The 18,833-nt window shown below is 40.7% G+C and overlaps 2 protein-coding genes across 3 annotated transcripts; one reads left to right on the forward strand and one right to left on the reverse strand.

Annotated features, from left to right (window-relative positions):
* The first annotated feature begins 496 nt into the window (after positions 1-496).
* fez2b (fasciculation and elongation protein zeta 2b) lies at positions 497-13,011 on the forward strand. 2 transcript variants are annotated; one of them, XM_085382096.1, is made up of 10 exons: positions 497-897; positions 4,414-4,522; positions 4,725-4,841; positions 5,816-5,957; positions 7,774-7,901; positions 8,321-8,470; positions 8,688-8,768; positions 9,249-9,324; positions 9,618-9,683; positions 10,345-13,011. In XM_085382096.1, exons 1-10 carry the CDS (start codon positions 593-595, stop codon positions 10,359-10,361), a joined length of 1,191 nt encoding a protein of 396 aa, XP_085238222.1. In that variant the 5' UTR covers positions 497-592; the 3' UTR covers positions 10,362-13,011. The 2 variants fall into 2 exon arrangements, with proteins under 2 accessions (XP_085238222.1, XP_085238223.1); XM_085382097.1 differs by lacking the exon at positions 8,688-8,768.
* A 2,277-nt stretch (positions 13,012-15,288) lies between these two features.
* Positions 15,289-18,600, reverse strand: LOC146651969 (usherin). The gene is made up of 6 exons (XM_085381268.1): positions 18,325-18,600; positions 17,517-17,680; positions 17,232-17,336; positions 16,004-16,075; positions 15,745-15,918; positions 15,289-15,484 (listed from the first exon to the last, which is right to left on the reverse strand). Exons 2-6 carry the CDS (start codon positions 17,571-17,573, stop codon positions 15,395-15,397), a joined length of 498 nt encoding a protein of 165 aa, XP_085237394.1. The 5' UTR covers positions 17,574-17,680; positions 18,325-18,600; the 3' UTR covers positions 15,289-15,394.
* Positions 18,601-18,833: the final 233 nt, after the last annotated feature.

Consider the following 18,833-nt stretch of genomic DNA (forward strand, 5'->3'; position numbering starts at 1 on the left):
ATATATGATGATATATATGATATGTTTTGTGCAGATGGATGAAAGATTATCGGGGTTGCTAAAATGATTTGATGATTATGTCGTCGGAGTACTGGCCATAGTAAAGACTCCAATGATCACATGCCAAAAAGTGATCTGTTATAAATGACTTCTTGTCCAGTAATCTGTCAAACATATTCTCATGAGATCATTCCTGTCACAAGGTAAAAGCTGCAATTAGTTTTTGTAGATACAAAGATTCTTTATTGCCATGCAGTCACAGAACGAACTTGTGTGGTAGTTCTCAGCCTAAAAGCAGACGGTATTTAAAACAACAGGGTAACAGTACATACAAACAAGATATAACTCAAGAAAACAACATAGAAACACCGGGAACCTAATTTTTCGACACATGGATCACTTTTTGGCACGACACCTGCCGTGTTTGTTTTGCTCCATGGAAAAGGGGAGGGACGTCGCCCCGACGTCACGCGGCTCGGTCCGCCCACCCCGCTTCTCCTCTGTGTCTCCTTCTCGCAGTCTGGTCGAGAGTCTAAGCCGAAAGCAGAGAGAACATCGACGGTTCTAACTGAACCGAGAATCCACGGCAGTCATGGCGGCGCCGTTAGCCCACTTTGATGAGGACTGGCAGGACTTTAACGAATTCAAGCCGTCCTCGGACGTGGTCGACCCACTAGACAAGCTGAACTCAAACGTGGGTGATTCGTCGGGCCTAGACGATTTCTCGGATCTGGACAACAGTTTCTCTGGGGAGATCTGCAGCTTCAAGTCGATGGAGGACCTTGTCCACGACTTCGACGAGAAGCTCACAGTGTGTTTCCGAAACTACAACACTACGACGGAAAACATAGCTCCCATTAAACCTATCACCGAGGATAATTACTTGAAAGACGACGAGTGAGTGTGATTTTTTTTTTTTATCGCCAGTTTTCTTAACGCTAACTTTTAATCTCCCGGCTAGCTAACCACTTTAGCCTCTCCAGGCTAACCTTACATTGGCACTATGGGAATCTTAGCTAGCTTCAATCAGTGCTATGCAATATTTAGCCAGAATACACTTACGATAACACATAACTGAACGTGTTAAACCCATTATCTGTCACAGCTTGACTCGTTAAGTTGGTCTTTAAGAAGGAATAGCATTTTACAAGCAACAAATACAAAAAAATTTTGCTATCTAAAGAAGGAATCAAGAGCTATTTATGTGTGGAGGACGTGTTGATGCCACGTTAACAGTGCTGGTTTTCATGCTGGACTGCTTGATGTTGGCCATAAAACTAGTGATCCTTAAATTGTACATTTGGGAATAACTGAATAGTTGTTGACCCCTGTGCAAATACTCTGTCTCCTCCTGTTTTCAAATTGCCTTTCTCACACGACACAAAAGAGTTTCTGCTTTTGGCTTTCATGATGTTTCCTCTTTCTGGACACAGAGACAAGTATTCATAGATTTTATTGCTACCCTGATGTCAGCCTCCTTCACTTATGGTGGCTTATCAGTATTTATTTATTATATATTATCTGCTGTGCCACATGCACCTTGCACTAGATTAATGTTTAAAAACAGTGGGATGGGCAACAAAAAGAAGAAAATCCACAAAATGTCATGGTAAATGAAATAACTGGGTATGAAATAAGAATTTATCAAAACCTTCTATTGACTTCAACATCTGGTCTCACCGTGGACTACATAGCCAGGTGTGAAATTGCCTTAAGCCTGCATTCTTTCTAATGGGAGCAGACAGAAAGACAGGAAAAACCATCCCACTTCTAACTGCAGTACTTTTTGTACCTGAGTAAATATTTCCCTCATTTGCTGGATAGATACCTTCTTGTATTGTCTTGTATAGTGGTCATTTTTATAATTGTATGGTTCTGTTTAGGCTGAAATAGCTTATGCATAAGCCACATGATTCTGGAGCATCTGTCTTGTGTTTGACGATTGCTGTTTGGGTGTGCTTAATATCCCTAGATTGTCACTGATGGTTCCAAAATTCTAAACTTTAAAGGAGGATTCAAAATGGGTGTCCAGGAACCCAAGTGGGTGATGTCAAGGTCACTCGGTGGTTTTTATCAGTAAAATGTTTTCTATTTATTTATTTATTATAAATTCCACATGGAGGTACTTAGTTTATGTTGTATCTCACAGGCACACACACATTTACATGAAAACCTTCTATTAATTCAAAGCGGCAAGTCACATCAGCCCTGCAGCCAGTGTAGTTGTCACTTTAACTACTAAGCTGTCTTGACTGCATGAGTCACTCTCCTCCTCCCTTTTGTAACTAATATTTCAACACTGTGGCACTGTAAGATGCAAGCACACGATGCGGGGAAGCTTTCCTACTGCTGACATGAACAGAACAGAGGTTAGCCATGGATTTCTGCTTTTATAGAGGAATTATAGCGGAACACAGGATAAATTGATAACACACAAACATAAGTGTACTTATCATGTCTTTTTTTAGACACACAAAATAGTAGCACACAGTTAAGGCTGTAAAGGTTGCCGTACCCTTGTGATCAACTTGTCCAAAAGTTACTTGGAGTGAGACGTACCCACTAAGAAGTTTTAAAATTGGATTTGCAGGTTGTACAGGTCCCCCTCCTTATAATTAGAGGCATCAGAGTTTGCTTTTTCTCAGGAAACAGTGGTGGATGTGTGACCCATTCAGAACAACTTTCCTAAGATTCAAAAGCCTCCATAAACCTTTTCTAACAGTTTTTGACACAGACAGAGGGTCCAGAGGATTGTGCGTAGACTTATACAAAACTCTGCTTGAGCACCCAGTTTTGATTTTTATCCTTTTCTTTCTTTTTTTCCACTTCAGTGCAACACACAGACAGTTATGCACATCAGAGAGCTTGTCACAGCAAAAAGAAGTAGCAGTCTGTCTCACTTAATGATCAGTGGAATCCTGTGGGGAAGCTGGCATGACAGCGGAAAGAAAACATTTATGGTTGTTGTAGGTAAAGAAACAGGAAGCGGGGAACGTAATAATTGGACAGCAGCCTAGTCAAGCCTAAAGAGCAGTGCCAGACTCGGTGAGAGTCTTTTCTGGATGACTGCACTTTTGCGGGACGTGCCTAGACGCTTAACGAGTTCTCTGGCAAAACCATGCCTGAGACGAACTGCGGATAACAAATGTGTGTGTGCTTGAAACAAAGTGGGTAAAAAAAATTATATATATTTGTACCCCTGCAAGCATATACGTATTCTTAAAGTAATCCGGACAAATTTCCTCAGCACTGAGGTAAAAACAAACCGATCGAAAATTTCAATTGAAATAACAACCAGGCTTGTTTTTAAAATGCAAATGCACTCGGTGAAACTGAAGCTAATGGTGCGTTTTGGCACACGCTCACGTGGCAGAGACGGCGTCAGTGCTCAAGGCACAAAAAATAGTTCCTTGCCAGCCTTTGCCCTATTTAGAACAACCCAACAGCCCCACGCTTCCCAAGCTGTGCATGAGCACTTCAGGGAGAAATGTGCATGTTATATAAACATTTGCCTGTGTGTGTCTGTGTGTTTGTGTTTCCGAGGATGAGCAAGAGGCTATGACAATGCAGAGCCATTGTGACACATGGGTTCACAGCATCCATCCTCTCTGTGCTCGCACATGCAGAGCCAAAAGAGGAGGGGAAAAAATGAACCTCATGCATGCACACTTGAGTTGAGTTTAAACCCTGAGCTGATTTGATTTTCTGTCCTAGAGTTTAAAAAAAAACACGCAAAAGTACCCCATGGGGGACTAGATGAAAGTAGTTTCCCGCAGTAATTATATAATTGAACCTAACCTTTATCCATTTCACAAGAATCCTCCGAGCCTGCTGAGAGTCTGTTAACAAATATGTTTTTATGCATGATGCTGGATTTGTGTTTAACAGTAACTTGTCGTGTTGAACAGACTCCGTGCCACCATCTGTTCGTCTCTGCTAAGTTGTCTGCCAAACTCGAATGCTGCACAATATTGTAAACATTCAACAGACTGTTGGTGTCACTGTAAGGGCCCCCCCCCCCCCCAAATCACCCAGTGTTAGTCACACACTCAGAAAGAGCTCTAATAGTAAAAATTCTGAAAATAATTGGAGAACCAATAGTTTAACCACTGGTTCGTCACATTTCAGCAGACCCTGGGCAAATGACGTGTTTGTTAGAGCTGTCGCATTTATCAGCGGCTTCGGTGTGATTCAGCAGCAAGAACATGTTGAAGTGGTGAGGGGGTGGTCAGAGAACAGGACACAAAAAGTGCCAAGTAATCATGTGTCATACTAAAAAGAGAAGGACGCTATCTGTCCTGTGTACAGATAAAACTACTTTTCACCCGTCCTTCTCTGTTTTGCTCACTACTTCTCTTTATTTCTCATAATACCCAATCCTAACTGCGTCACGGATGCTTGTCTTTGCTCCAGGGTGTGGAACGCTCTGACGGATAACTACGGCAATGTGATGCCGGTGGACTGGAAGACATCGCACACTCGCTCCTTACACCTGCCTTCCCTCAACCTCACCGAACACGAGGTACCGCAGAGGCAAACACGGTCCAATGTCATGTCCGATGTTTATAACACACAGTAGATATACATTTCTAAAAGTGAAGTGCACAGATCGGTAATCAGTTTGAACCCTCTGCCTTCAATCTACTTAACCACCTGTTTGTTGTCTCATCCAAGTTTCCTATCTGTCTCTCAATCTCTGCCCTCGCTTCTTTCCCCTGGGACAGAAGTTGGATAACCAATCTTTAGATCTGTCTGACGATGAGGAGCTGAGGGAGCAGATGGACATGCACTCAATCATCGTCTCGTGCATCAACGACGAGCCGCTTTTCACAGCTGAGCAGGTAAAACATTCACACCTGAGCACAGCAGTGTTGTGCTTTTGGCAGATGTTAAAGAAACTTTGATGTGGATAATTGTGCCTCAGTAGAATTGACATATTTTGCATCTTATGAAGAGCAGAAAACACAGTCTATCTATCCAGCTTACAAAGATGCACTGAAATCCTCAACGCAGTCACATTTGGCTAAAGATGTGTTTCCAATAGATTCACTTAGCAATCATGGCTTTGGGACAATAATGTTCAAAAGACATGCTATCCTGTAGCTCAGGGTTTTTTTCGCATCCATCATGCAGGTACAATGGAGTGATAGACTTTATATTTTGCTCTCAAAAAGATGAATAAACAGCTTATTTGTGTACTAAGATGTCTTAACTCACAGAAATGTAACACCATTTCAAAGTGAAAGCATTGCCCTATGATTTTGATTTTGTTTGTTTTTCTTAGAGATGCACCAAATTCATATGAATAAGTAGGAGCACTTTTATTTCGCTGCAGAGATTTGGATATTGGCACCATAACATGGATGTCAAAGCAGCATTATTTTTACGTGACAGAGTAGGAAAAACGTTTTCGTCACTACAATAAAAAATCATCATGTCAATATAGATCAGAACAGTTGTTCCAATCGTTTTGGTCATGTAAACACACACTGGGTTCTGCTGCTTTTTCTTGAAATCACTCACCTTATCCCCATGATTGGGGACCGTAGGACTCTGATTTCAGCCTATGTTTACGTGAACTAGCAATAATGTTTTCTGTGAGGGAATGTATGAAGCCTTTAGCATGGTGCTAGTTGTAATAGGAGGTGAGGATAAATGTTTTTTCATTTTCAAAATGAATTATTTTTTAACACAATTTAGTGGACTACATGCTTAATTTAGACATTTTGTTTCTACCCCCATACCAATACCAGCGTTGGTATCGATACTATTGATATTTGGATTGATCCGCCCACCTCTGTTGTTTTTTGTACAGGTGATTGAGGAGATAGAGGAGATGATGCAGGAGTCTCCAGACCCAGAGGACGATGAGAGTCCTTCACAGTCCGACTTGTCCATGCTCTCTCAAGACCTCAATGCTCTAAAACGCTCCGGGTCCAACACCAGCTACGAGGACCGTGAGTATCACCGTGTACCACTAAATTGCAGCAACATAAAGCTTTAAAGGCAAAACGCTTTGATGGTGGCGTGCTCGTTCCTCATGTCTGCGCTGTCCAGTGCGTGAAGAAATGGTCAGGCACATGCACTCGTCTGATAACATTCTTACATAACGCGTAACAAATGCGGACAAACAGCAAGTGTGTTGCCCCAAAATGCTATATAATTACAAGCGTATATCTGCCTAATGCTCAACTGGGGTGGAATATGCATTTGTACACAGAAAGCCTTAAGGCCATTTTGTTTCAGGTATTTGCATCTGTTAACTGCAGATTCTAGTGGGTTTGGGTTTTTTCAAACACTGGAAACAAGGACTGTGAGTGTCACAATGTTTGTCTGCAGTATTTAAACATTTACTCTTATTTGAAGGAATAAAAATAAGTAAAGCTACACAACATGTTGCCAAAATACCTTCTTTCTTCATTTCTCGCATTAAATTTGTTTAAGACGTAAAAGGTTTTGTGTAGGTTGTATATTTGTCTGACTTAAAAACATTCAAGTGTAAATTCTGTGGGGGGGGTTTTTCCCCCCAACAAACACTGTATAGACTTAAAACATGGCAATCCATAATCTATAATTTATTGTTACCCTCTGGAACTATGTGGAGGTGTATTATTTCATGGCCTTCAGGATCTTTTTTGCTGAAACCTTCGGGCAGTGGGCGTGTAGCCCCCAGCCAGTATCAGCATGAGGGCTGCGTAGGCAGGAGTCTATTAAAAAAAGAAATGTTGCGACCAGGTTACATCACTGTCTCATCCTCTGCTCTCTGTCTGTGTCGTGGAAATGAAAGCACCTCTATCGGTGCTTTCATTTGTGCTGACTTCCCCCATATTGGATCTCCTTCTTGGATCTCAACTTTTCCCAGCGAGACCTAGAAAGACATTCAAGAAAGAGACACGAAAACAGAGGATGCAAAGGTTCTTAATGAGAAGTAATCGATTCCACAACATCTGTGATAACTGGCGTCATTCTGTGCTACTTTTAGAAGTGCTGTATGTGTACGTCAGACCATCGGCACGTCCAGAAGCATCCTCGCTTCTCATCTTCTTAAGTCTGGATCTTAGTGGGTTGTAAGATGTCTTTTTTTTCAGTGAAAGACTGGGAGTCATTTCCATGTCATAAGAGAGAAAAAAAAGACACAAGGAAGCTTAAGTTAGCAACGCTACCCTCAAATTCAATTCAGTTAAGTTTTAGCACCAAATCACAACAATGGTTGCCTCAAGGTGCCTTTAAATTGTAACATTAACAACCCACAATAATAGAGAGACCTCCAACAATCAGATGACCCCCCTATGAGCAATCAATTGGTAACAGTGGGAAGGAAAGCTCCCATTAAACAAGGAAGAAACCTTGTTTAAAGAGGCCACACCTCCATATTTGTATGGAGGCATGGCCGTGTTTTTGTTTTTGTTTTGTTTTTTTGTGCGTTGAAACCTAACCTTTACCGAAACAATAGAAAAATAACAACATCTTCTCTGATTGACATTTGTTTTCACTAAAGCCGCGCTGTCTCTCTTTCTCTCAGCATTCGTGCTCTAGCTTGCTCAAACACTGCTGCATAATACACCTTTAAATGAATAATGCCTCTTTGTCTCCTTTTAAACTGGTACAGCAGATGCTTGTAACCTGGTTATTACACATGTGAATCTTGTAATAGCACTGAAGTAACTGATACAATGTAAGGATTTTGTAAACTGCTGTTCGTTGTGAACACCCGTCAACCCACGTACACCATCTTCACTCTCCTCCTTCCTCGTATGTTCACACGGTCCTCAGGGCTGCGTCAGATGTCCGTGTCGGAGCTGACTGAGACTCTGGAGGAAGTGGAGGCGGCCATTCGTCGCTACAGTGAGGAGCTGATCCAGGCTCTGGCTCTGCGAGATGAATTGGACTATGAAAAGGAGGTACTTTGATTTATTTAATTATTTTTTTAAATCCACAGCAAGGCAATGACGTTCAGGCAATGACAAATGGCGGCAAAAAAAATAATAGCCTGTCAGAAAAGCTCTGTAGTACTTTGAGGTAAATAAGCCTAATGTGAAAGGACAGTTAATCGATAACCTATTTGTTTTATAGCAGCAGCTCTCACAGTTTTCTACAAGCCTATGAACTGCTGGCAGCTTTATTTTTAGCCTGACTTGTCATTGTCACGATTCTGTCACACCGTTCTGTTTGTTTGTTTGTTTTTTTCTTTGAAGCATCCAAAAATAGATTTCTGGCATATTAATAATTATTTTAATGAGAATAGCAAAGGGTAGTGTGGTCACAATTAAACAGTTTTGTTTTTTTTAAATTTTGTTTTGGTCTTTTTGCATGTATCCAGGTGAAGAACAGCTTCATCTCACTGCTCATTGAAGTGCAGAACAGACAGAAGGAGCACCGCGAGCTGCTGCGAAAGAAGAAGAAAATCCGGCACACGACTACGACGGGGCCCAACGGCCAGAGGACGGCCAGCACGCACATACCCGGCACGGTGAGTCACGTGGTCACGCTTGTGGAAGAAGACATGCATGACTTTGATGAAAGTGTTTAAATTATGAGGAGAGATGCATAACCTGATAAACGGTCTGCATGTGTGAGAATCTTTCATCACAGCACCAAAGGTTCTGCCAGGCGCTCTCCTTCTCTTCGCACTGAAACCAAATCCTTCTCATCTCTCGCTTCTTCTATCTTCCTCTCGCTTCTTGTAGCTCCTCACTGTGGAGGGACTCTCCAATATCATTCAAAATGGCCTCCGTCAAACTTTTGGCAACACAGGAGGGGACAAACAGGTGCCCCTGCTCTTTCCTCTTTCCACTTCCACTGCAGATAAAATTCTCTGCTTCTTCTGTTTGTTTGTTTTTTGTCCTGCCGCCATATTTGCTTCCTTTTGTGCAGCTGCAAACACATGCTTGCCATCGTTTTAATCTGTCTTCTTCTTATTTATTTATTTTTTAATTATTCTTTTTTTCCTTCACTTTAGTCATTCTTATCTTTGTGTTTTGTCAAATGTTTTTCTTTTTTCCAGCATGTACGTCTCATTCATCTGATATTTTTATTTTATTTTTTTTTTTACCCTCGCTTCAGTAAACATTTTCTCTGAGCGGCTGCTGAAAGGTTGCAACCAGCAGCCAAATATTTACCACATGTTCATGTGATCTGCATGGCGCTCACAGATATCATATTTTTATTTTTTTTATTTTGGCGTGAAGCATGACGGTAGCTTTTTGTAGCTGTGTCATTGTATTTGACATAATTGACTTTCTTTGCAGTACCTGACCACAGTGATCCCTTATGAGAAGAAAGCAGGCCCCCCGTCTGTAGAAGATCTCCAGATCCTCACAAAGAGTGAGTCGAAAGTCTTATCAGAGAAACGCAAATGTGTTGCATCATCATTTGGAGGGTGTTTGGATTCATATATGAAGTAAACAACAATTTACATTCGATGATTACAATTCAAACCTGTGTGAATTTTATCAGTTGGACAAACTTCTTTTCATCTGCACCAACCCAGATAAAATGACATTCAGTAAAATAATATTGTGTTACCAGGCTAACCCGGTGTTGCTGTTTGATTGGGGCTAACCTGTCAGTTTGTGTGGTTGTTTTCTAAATGTAAAAAGCTGCTGTCTTCATTCTAGTCCTCCATGCCATGAGGGATGACAGTGAGAAAGTACCTGCCCTCCTAACAGACTATATTCTCAAAGGTAAGCACTAAGACTTTATATCAAGTCTATAATTTGACTAAAACGGAGAAAAAAACAGTCCAAATTTTATATCTCTCTCACAATCAGGTGACTTTATTCAGACACCCACACTCTGTTTTGTAATAAAAGGGGGGAAACGCAGAGTTCCCTTCTTTGTTTTTAGGGAAGCTGAGAGTGCAGAAACGTAGGCCACTGTACAAAGGTTAATTAAAGGAGAAGAGAAATCGTTTCCTTGCCACCCTTCAGTGTTGACCTGTACTTCCTTTGTCTTTCACCTGTGCCGCGTTGTCCTTTGGGGGTAGCTCTGGTATGAGAGCAGTGGAAACTGAGGTTTGAGAGGTGACCACAGATCCAATTCTCTCTCTGTGCGCATTGGTGACCTTAGCTATGCCCAGAAGCAGCAGCCGTCCCCTCACTCCCTCCTCGCTACTGTGGTGCTTGTTTGCTGCTCTACACTTCCTCTTAAAACACAAAAGCACACCCATATTTTGCCTTTACTGCGAGCTTGTAGTGGTACCTACCTGTTCATGTGTGCTTCTCACCTGTAATTACCATTTCCTCTTCACTCACTGGGTCCGTGCTGTAGTTGCTTTTGCCTAATGTGCAGCTCTCCTTTGTGCAAATAAAGTAAAGGGCATTTCTGCTCTTGTTCTCTCCACAGTCCTCTGTCCCACGTAAAGTCAAAGGCGACACTCCTGTTTCCAGAACCATCCACTGGACCATCAGAAGAGGGTTCTGGTAATCCAGGAAAAACCCACAAAGTGGCCCCCAGTTTCCACATCATAGACTTTCTTTCCTTGTGGTACTTTTTTTTTTAAAACTCTGTTGATCCTAGGATTTTAACTCTCCTTGACTCGTATATTCCAATGTAACTTTTAACTTTTTAATGCTTGAGTACTACATCTCTATGTATGTTCTGACTGCATGATAACTTGTCTATAGATGCCAGTAATCAGTATTAGTCTGAACACTTCACTTCCTGGTTTGTGCAGGGCTTTTTTTTTTTTTTTTGAATTGTGAACAGTCAGGAAAATAACAAAAGTTCAACCTGCGTGCAACGTCATCAAGCTTGTGTGAGGTGAAATTTGCATCTGTGTAGTTCATGCCTGACAGGAAAAACGAATCCGGGCAGAATCTGTGAATCTCAAAGTGCCGGGCAAGTCGTGTTATGAAGTCTTGTTTTGTTATTTCCTCGGTAGGAATCCATTGCATTAATGGCATTTGTTGATGGTTGCACATCATGACAGCGTCTTAAGGTTGAAAACTGCTTGGTGAGGATCAAGGAACAAACCCTTTAATTTAAAAATGCAAAACTGTAGGTAGTGATGTTGTTGCATGTTGCTTTAGGGTTTGCACTCGTTAGTAGCTGTTAGCTGAATGTTAAGATGAAATATTTTGTATATGATGAAAGAAATTGCACAGTTTGGGGAACTCTTTTTTTTTTAAATAGGGAAAAAAAGTGGAAAGACTTAAAGTCGTAGCTGGATGAACAAATATGTAAAGCATATTTTTGGATAAGGGGGTGTTTTTAGTGAGATAAGGGACTTTGTAAACATTTTGTAAATCTAGTCTGTTGACCTCTGAGCCCTCAAGTAGTAACCTCCCCATTCCCACCAATGTCATCACTTCCCCACGAGGTGTCATTTCACGAGTCTGCAGATACCTCATGTGGTAAAGTTCAGCATTAGTGGCAACCAGTCTGTCTGATTGTATGTTAGCTTGGTGTTGTAGCTCAAATGAAGTCAGATTTAGTAAATAGTTAAGCATCTGTTATTAGTTGTGGCATTTTTAAACCAGTCTCTTACATCTTTAGCAGTTAAATTTTAGTGGTAGCACTTTACTCCGTCAGTGATCTGATCGTGTGCTGTCGTAGCACAGAGTACGTCTCAGTAGATTAGTGTGTGGTGAAGCAAAACTGCTGTGTAATGTCTTCGGCGGCTCTGGAGAACCTTTAACATGATGTCACCAAGGTTATTTCATCCCAGGCTTGAGAAAACCTTCAGGATCTGCACTAGTCTGGGCTTTCTTCCAAGTCTTTCTGGAAGTGCAATACTTACTGGCAGGAGTTGCCCCTCTAAAACCAACCGCGTCTTCAGCAAGTTGGCACGCTAACGTTCGAAACACCAGCCGCTACAGGTGCACCACACACTGTCAGATCAGGTCTAGCCTAGCTCTCAGGTACGATCATCAGTGTTAGTAGTTTAAATCATCCTCAGAAAGTTGCTGACATTCCTGAGTCGTCTTTTAGCAGCTAAACTTGGAGCTTGCTGCACTTCTATCTTAGAAATGTTCTCATGCATAGCAGCCACTCGGCTGAACTCGCTCAGAATCATGTAGTATGCTCTGCAGTCATAGCAGCAGCTGTAGCGCAGGTAACATCTGTAGAGGCTGCAGTAGCATCTGCTTGTTGTAGGGGTCTTCTTATAATAGCATAGCTGTGGTTAACACATCTGTCTTTTACTGGGTAATAATCGAACGCCTCGCTCTCGGAAAGGGGAGTGATGAAGATGATGAATGTCGGGGACCGCACAAACGGTTGCTTAAATGAATAGGGGGTCATTTATTTTGTAAAGGAAGTCAAAAGCTTGTAGTGCTGTGTTAAGACTATTTATATGTAACCTGTTTCTACTTTTGCCAGCTAAGAAAACATTCGCAACCAAGCATGTGCTGCATGCACTTTAGTGTTGCAAACACATTTCTTATGGTTAATGATTTGTCTGTTTAGGAGCATATGGATATTAGATTAAAGGGACAAGCAGAGTTTTTTTTTTTTTTTTATAGTTTTAACTCGTGGTAAGTAATCAGAAGTCCTAAAATCAGAGGCAGCGAAATACTTAAATCATATCTTGAAAGGTGTCTATTGATTTGTCATAATCTGGTTAGGAAAGTGCTTGAATTAAACTAGCTTTTAATGCCATCTGTGTAAATAAAACACTGATTTATAATGACATGGCAGTCAGCACAGAGGTCACTGAAAGATCTCGTCTCAGGCCAGAGCCTCTCATCCGGCCTGCTCAGCAGACATATCAGTTCAACTACCAATTGAAAGATTTATATTTATATATGTACAACAAGCAATGAAATAAGAGGCTGCCTTTGTAAATGCCTGAAAATCTTTGTACAGTTAACAAATAACTCATTTTTTTAATGCAATATAATTCCCAAGTTTGGGGTTTAATGTTTACTGTCTCATGTGGTACTGCAATATATTAATTTATTATGTAAATGTTTGTTTTGTAACCATATTATTGACTGTAATAGTACAAGTGTTTTGTGCCCTCATTGCATTGCAACCCATTTCAAAATAAAAACTAGAGTTACCTCCTCATGCTTGTTTTCCCTGTTAATTTGCAGGTTAGGTCTGTGCATGTCCAACCTTGACCTTTCAGATATGAAGTGTAATTTCCTAATCTTTGCACAAATGTCTAACAGAGTAAAAAGTCCCATCCTAATTATTTTAGTGCATATTAAGTCACTGCTGTGTCAAAACTGTGTATTTGAATATCAAGGAAGACCATTTTTGTCAAGTTTGAAAAACTTTCCAATATGATGTAGAAATTATTCACATGACTGTTTGCTTGATGTTGAGCAACTCGGGAAGTGTGGCTGAGGAAGCCTGATCTGGGAATCATGCTTTGGATTTCATGGAAAATATGAAATTCACCTGAAATGAATGACTCATATTTACCAGTTTAATGTTATCACTGTGAAAACATAGATGGGAAAGTCATAAAACTAAGACAGTCTAGCGTTTTCCTCCATCACGACCCTCTAATGCATGCAAACGTGCAAGCAGCTCTTTCCAGGGCGACCGGAGCTTTCTCCCAAATGGTGAAAAATGACTGAATAGAGGCTGTTCATTCAGCTTTTTTTTTTTTTTTTTTTAAAACAACTTTTTAACAAACAAGTCAATTATATTTTACAGACCTGTTTCAGTTTAATAGCTGAACATTGTGGATTCATGAAACACCTCCAAACACATTTCTGTACGTTTACTTTTTTTTTTTTCCAAGAAAACAAACTTGTCATTTAAATTTCCAAAACAAATACCTTTACAGACCTAAATATGCAAGATGCAAAATGGACTTCCTGCAGACTTCACCAAGCTGTTGCACTTTGCTGACTCAAAGGAAAGACGTCCTCAACGAGAGAGCCGTTAGAATTATACAGTCCAACATAGATTTTGGCAAAAGACCTTGGTTGTTCCCAAATCTGGAGGAAGTAAAAACTTAATGGGAAGATTTAAAAAAGAATACCATGGGTCTACATAATATGTCAAAGTATGAGGATGAAATATAGAAAACAGGAGTTTATGCATGTGAAAGAATTGCAAGAAATAGTCTAGCACTAAAACATAACAACGGTCGCTTCAAGGTGCTTTTATTGGAATGTAAAGACGCTACAATCAAATGACACCCAATGAGCAAGCACTTGGCGACAGTGGGAAGGAAAAAGCACACAAAACACAACGGAAATAGGGGGGGAGAAAGAAAAGAAAACAGAAATAGGAGGGGGGAAAAAACAGATTTCCAAAAGCACAAGGGAAGTGTTTCTGGGGAGACAATAACCCGACGGACCAGTTGCAGGAACCAAAATATGCAATAAGAATCGCGCTGGGAGACACTTAAAAGAAGTAGAGGATCTATCGGTTTTGTGAAGAAAGAAAAGATGAGAGGTCAGAGTGTTAGCCTAACTATTAGCCTAAAAATCCGTCAGCAGTATTATATGAATCATGATAAAACACACCTACAATGTTTTGGGTTCCTGCAACTGGTCCGTCGTTTTATAGCCTCCCCAGAAACACTTCCCTTGTGCTTTTGGAAATCTGTTTTTTCCTATTTCTGTTTTCGTTTTTCCTATTTCCATTGTGCTTTGTGTGCTTTTGCAGCGTTTTTCTTATTGCTGGTGTTCCAGTCCGTTTGGCCTCTCAGGGCCACATTAAAAAAAAACCTCCCTTTTAACAGAAAGAAATCTCCCACAGAACCAGCCAGGGGCAGCCATCAGCCATGACCAGTTTGGAGGTCAGGGGAGGGAGGCACAACAAAAGACTCGCCCTGGGAGAGAGCCAGAGATTAATAATAACTAAGAATTAATGAACCTAGGAAGGAAAAACCTTCTTATAGTGTAATGCTTCTCTTAATGATTCCAGATATTTTTTCCTTTACTTCATCTTTGGAAGTGTTAAAGTTAATTAAAAAAAAACTGAGATATGTTTATGATATATAAATATGGGAAAAACTGACATAAAAAGTTGAATGAACATGCCAAGGTTTAAATAAGAGATTTTTTTAACAGAGCATCCAAATACAGCATGACTTCAAAGGGTTTACAGCGTAAAATGGCAGGAAAGCTTAACAAACGTACGTGTCTGTATCTTTGATTTTTTCTCTCTTTAATTCTGTGTGTCCAGTGGTGATGTCAGACGTGTCCTAGTTTTCCTTCCACACAAGCAGCTGCTTCCACCTTCCACTCTGTAATGTTTGAATGTCAGAACAGTTCCCTTCTCCTTCCTTCACAGAGTTATTCCTCTGTTCTTGTCACGAATCCCATTGGGCTCCTCTTACTTCCCCCCCCCCCCCCTTTACTGCAGTGGTGGCTCATCTTGAGAGAACTGTTAGCCAGCTGCTATGACGCTTTAGCTGAACATGAAAAAGGGTGGATTTAAGCATTTTAAGAGTCTTGTTCAGGATGTTGCCGGCCCTGCCGCCAGGTCACAGGTTAGTGTCGGTGAACATGGTGTGCTCCTTCCTCACTGTGCTGAAACCTTTGATTGTATCAACAAATTCTTCATCATCCATAAACTGTAGAAGAAGAATGGAGATTATTAAAGGAAATAGTCATATTTCCAGTGATATGTTTTTTTTCTTATTAAGCAAGTCTGTCTCCCCTGTGAGTGTTTAAATACCTACAGTTCTGTGGACAAATGTAAAGAATGTGCAGAGTGAGAAGGTCATAGGTTAGCAGTATATAGCATACTACATTCCTCTGCTGTGACTGTAGCAAAAGGCCTTTAGTGCTTCCAGTTTAAACAGGCACAGCATACGTTTTTGGGATCTCTCACCATCCCACTGTCATGGCCTGAAATGTTGGGATCCCACACGTCATCGTCTCCAGTGAGTGACTTCCCATCCATCACCTGGCTGACGCTGCGCCTCAGGGAGTTCACACTGAGGATGCCCAACTCACCCTGTGGAGGATCCTCATCTCCAGGCTCACATTTAGCTTCCAGCACTTCCTGGTAAGACAGAAAAAGTTCTAAGTATCACTTGCATATAGAATAAAAATGTATTCGTATATGTAGATTAGACATTTGCTTTTACCTCCATCTTCATGGTGAAGGCCTTGAGCGTTACACTGTTAGAGAAGCCTGTTGTGTCAGGCACAGTATCAAACTGGGGGAAATGAATGAGAGAATTTTTCAGTTGAGAGTAATGTAATAAATGTATTTTATGGGCTACAAATACTAGCAATCCTTTCTTATTTGCTAAATAGTCTCCTTCTTAATACATTGTAACTTATAACACAGTAACCTCTTTAATAAATTGGTAATAATAAAGTTAAGCAGAGAAACTACTAAGAATAAATACTAAGGAAACACTCAAATGTTACCCATCAACTAAATTTGAGTGGTGTATGCTGGTAATAACTCAGACAGCATGGCATACGTCCTTGGAAAATATAGTAGTATTGATTGCCCATCAGTTCTATTCAAAGTTTATGCTGGCAACAGCCCACATTTTATTATCTAAGAAATGTATATAAATCCACATCTGTATTTAAATATAATATTCACTTTTCATCACACTTAAAATGATCTTATACCGTATGTATGTTTTTACATACATATGTATGTTTTTACATACATATGTATGGTTTTAAGGGTTTTTATCATTTTTATCATTAATTTTTTTATCGTTTTTATCGTTAACTCAGTTTCCCTGGGTCTTTTCCCATGTGTTATCATTAAATCTTCCTTTTTTTTTTGGTACTGGTAGTGGTTTTATTTTGTTGTATTTATCCGCGACACCTTAAAGGCCGGAAAATATTGTCGGACATAAACTGGTTCATGGCCCAAAAAGGCTGGGCACCGCTGGTATAGAGAATAAACAATGTAATATACTATAGTATAACATAGCATACTATAGTAGAAAACGTATGGTATAGTGTACTATAGTATAGAAACTAAACAATATAGAATAGAATAGAATAGAATTCAACTTTATTGTCATTGCACATGCACAGGTACAGGGCAACGAAATGCATATCATATACTATAGCATAAAATATATAGTATATCACACTATAGTGTAGTATAGTAGTTTATACAGTTGTACTGGCAAAAAGTCTAATCAGGAAAAGTCATGAGTGTCATTCATAATATAAATATTAGGTGCCTTGGTGACCCCTGGTGAATAAGTCAAACACAGCTAGCTAGCTGCAGTCAGTAACCAGTGGTTACTGAGACACGTACAGTTTCACTTACAAATTGTAAGTGAAATGTTGAATAAGCGATAAGACAAAAAGAAACTAGAGTAGATCTCCCCTCACCAACATAGAGTTGCTGGGTGGGTAGATAGCCATGGGACTCCTCTTCTGCATGGGCAGGGCCACCAATGGAGGTCTCTCTCTGCTGAATGGGGGTTTGTTCAGGGCCTAGGCCATGATGAAGAGCGGGAATGGAAAGTTTGGTTTAAGCTGCTTTCTAATGGTTGCAATGATTGCCCCAGTTGTCTATCGTGCAGTTTATGCACGTTTTTATTAATAATGGAAAGAGCAATTAGTAAAATCAGTCTGCCACCATTCACACACAGTAACACAGATGCTGTATCTTACCTTATGAAGCACAACAGCTAGCACGATGGCGAGCAGCAGTAGGGCAATGCCTGCCATCACTACAATGAACCACAGTTCCCGGACAACTTGCCTCTCCTCTTGGCCTCCCTCTGCCCTCTCACCTCCTCCTCCTCCTCCTACAAGAGGAGTGGGGCTTGGTGAATCTGGAATGATAAATCAGTAAATACCATAAAGGCACTATGTATTATGGTAATTTTGCACAAAGCTATTCTGTCTTCATTAGTCTTTATAGTCTCTTTTTTTATTTTGCAGATATCATCTGAATATACAAGCAAGAGTGATGATAAAATGAAAGATTCACAGATAAAGTAAAAGCGTAGTATGCACAGTTATGACTTGTAGGGTCATACAAGTCTATCATGTAGGGTTTAGATTGCATGTCACAAATCAACACTTAGAGAAAGAAAGATGATCAGATGCTTGCCGAGGAAGAGATAACACTGTAACTGGAGACACTCCGGCTTGCTTGGCCTAGTTTCTAACCTTCGGAGTAAGCAGCAAAGACCACACTTTCATTCCATTTATACTTTAACAGAGACCATGACTGGCAGTGGATATTGGTGGATTAAAGAGCATATACTGCAGGTAGGCCCCTGAAGGCAAAAAGATGCTGTATAACGAGCATAACATGTGCAATATTTCATGCAGTTTTCCAGCATGTTCCAACATTCAGTACCAGCCTATTTCTGCCCAAGATGTTGCAGACACTCACTGCAAACTGACAGCAGGTGAAAAATGATGAAGGGGTCGGTGGAAAAAGTTGCTGTGTGGGAGAAGTGGGACTCACCGGTGCTGATGTCCGTTGTTCGGCCTGTGGCGGGGGGTGCTGACAGCCCCTCGCTGTGTGACACATTGATCAGAAGGGCAAAGACCTGCCAGGCGTTTAGGATCACCACTGTCCACCCATCACTATTTTACATCTGATACTTTTATTTGCTGACTGGCTCCCTTCAGGACTCAACACTCAATTGAGTCCAGCCATGTCTTGTTACAAATTAATCCCAGACAGCAGGAGGAAGACAAAACGCCTAGTATCATAGCTCAAGAAGCCTTGAAAAAAGCTGCATTTGAGTCCTTCTCCACCTCCGATCAACCCCCCAGCGGTGCCATGGTAACAGCCAGGTGTCTGGTTTCAGCTCACCTGAAGAGGCATGTTAGCATATCACCTCTCTGATCCTCCAGTGTACTGCTAGTGTGAGTCATTTCTTATACAGCCTGTCTGTAAGTATGGACACTCATATCAACTGATGGCAGATGGAATAGTTATACAAGCTAAGCTAAGCTACACTAAAAGCT

Source organism: Rhamphochromis longiceps, linkage group LG15 (assembly GCF_057381845.1).
Source record: "Rhamphochromis longiceps isolate RC_006_pf linkage group LG15, R_longiceps_female_GT1.1, whole genome shotgun sequence".
Taxonomy (NCBI): Eukaryota; Metazoa; Chordata; class Actinopteri; order Cichliformes; family Cichlidae; genus Rhamphochromis; species Rhamphochromis longiceps.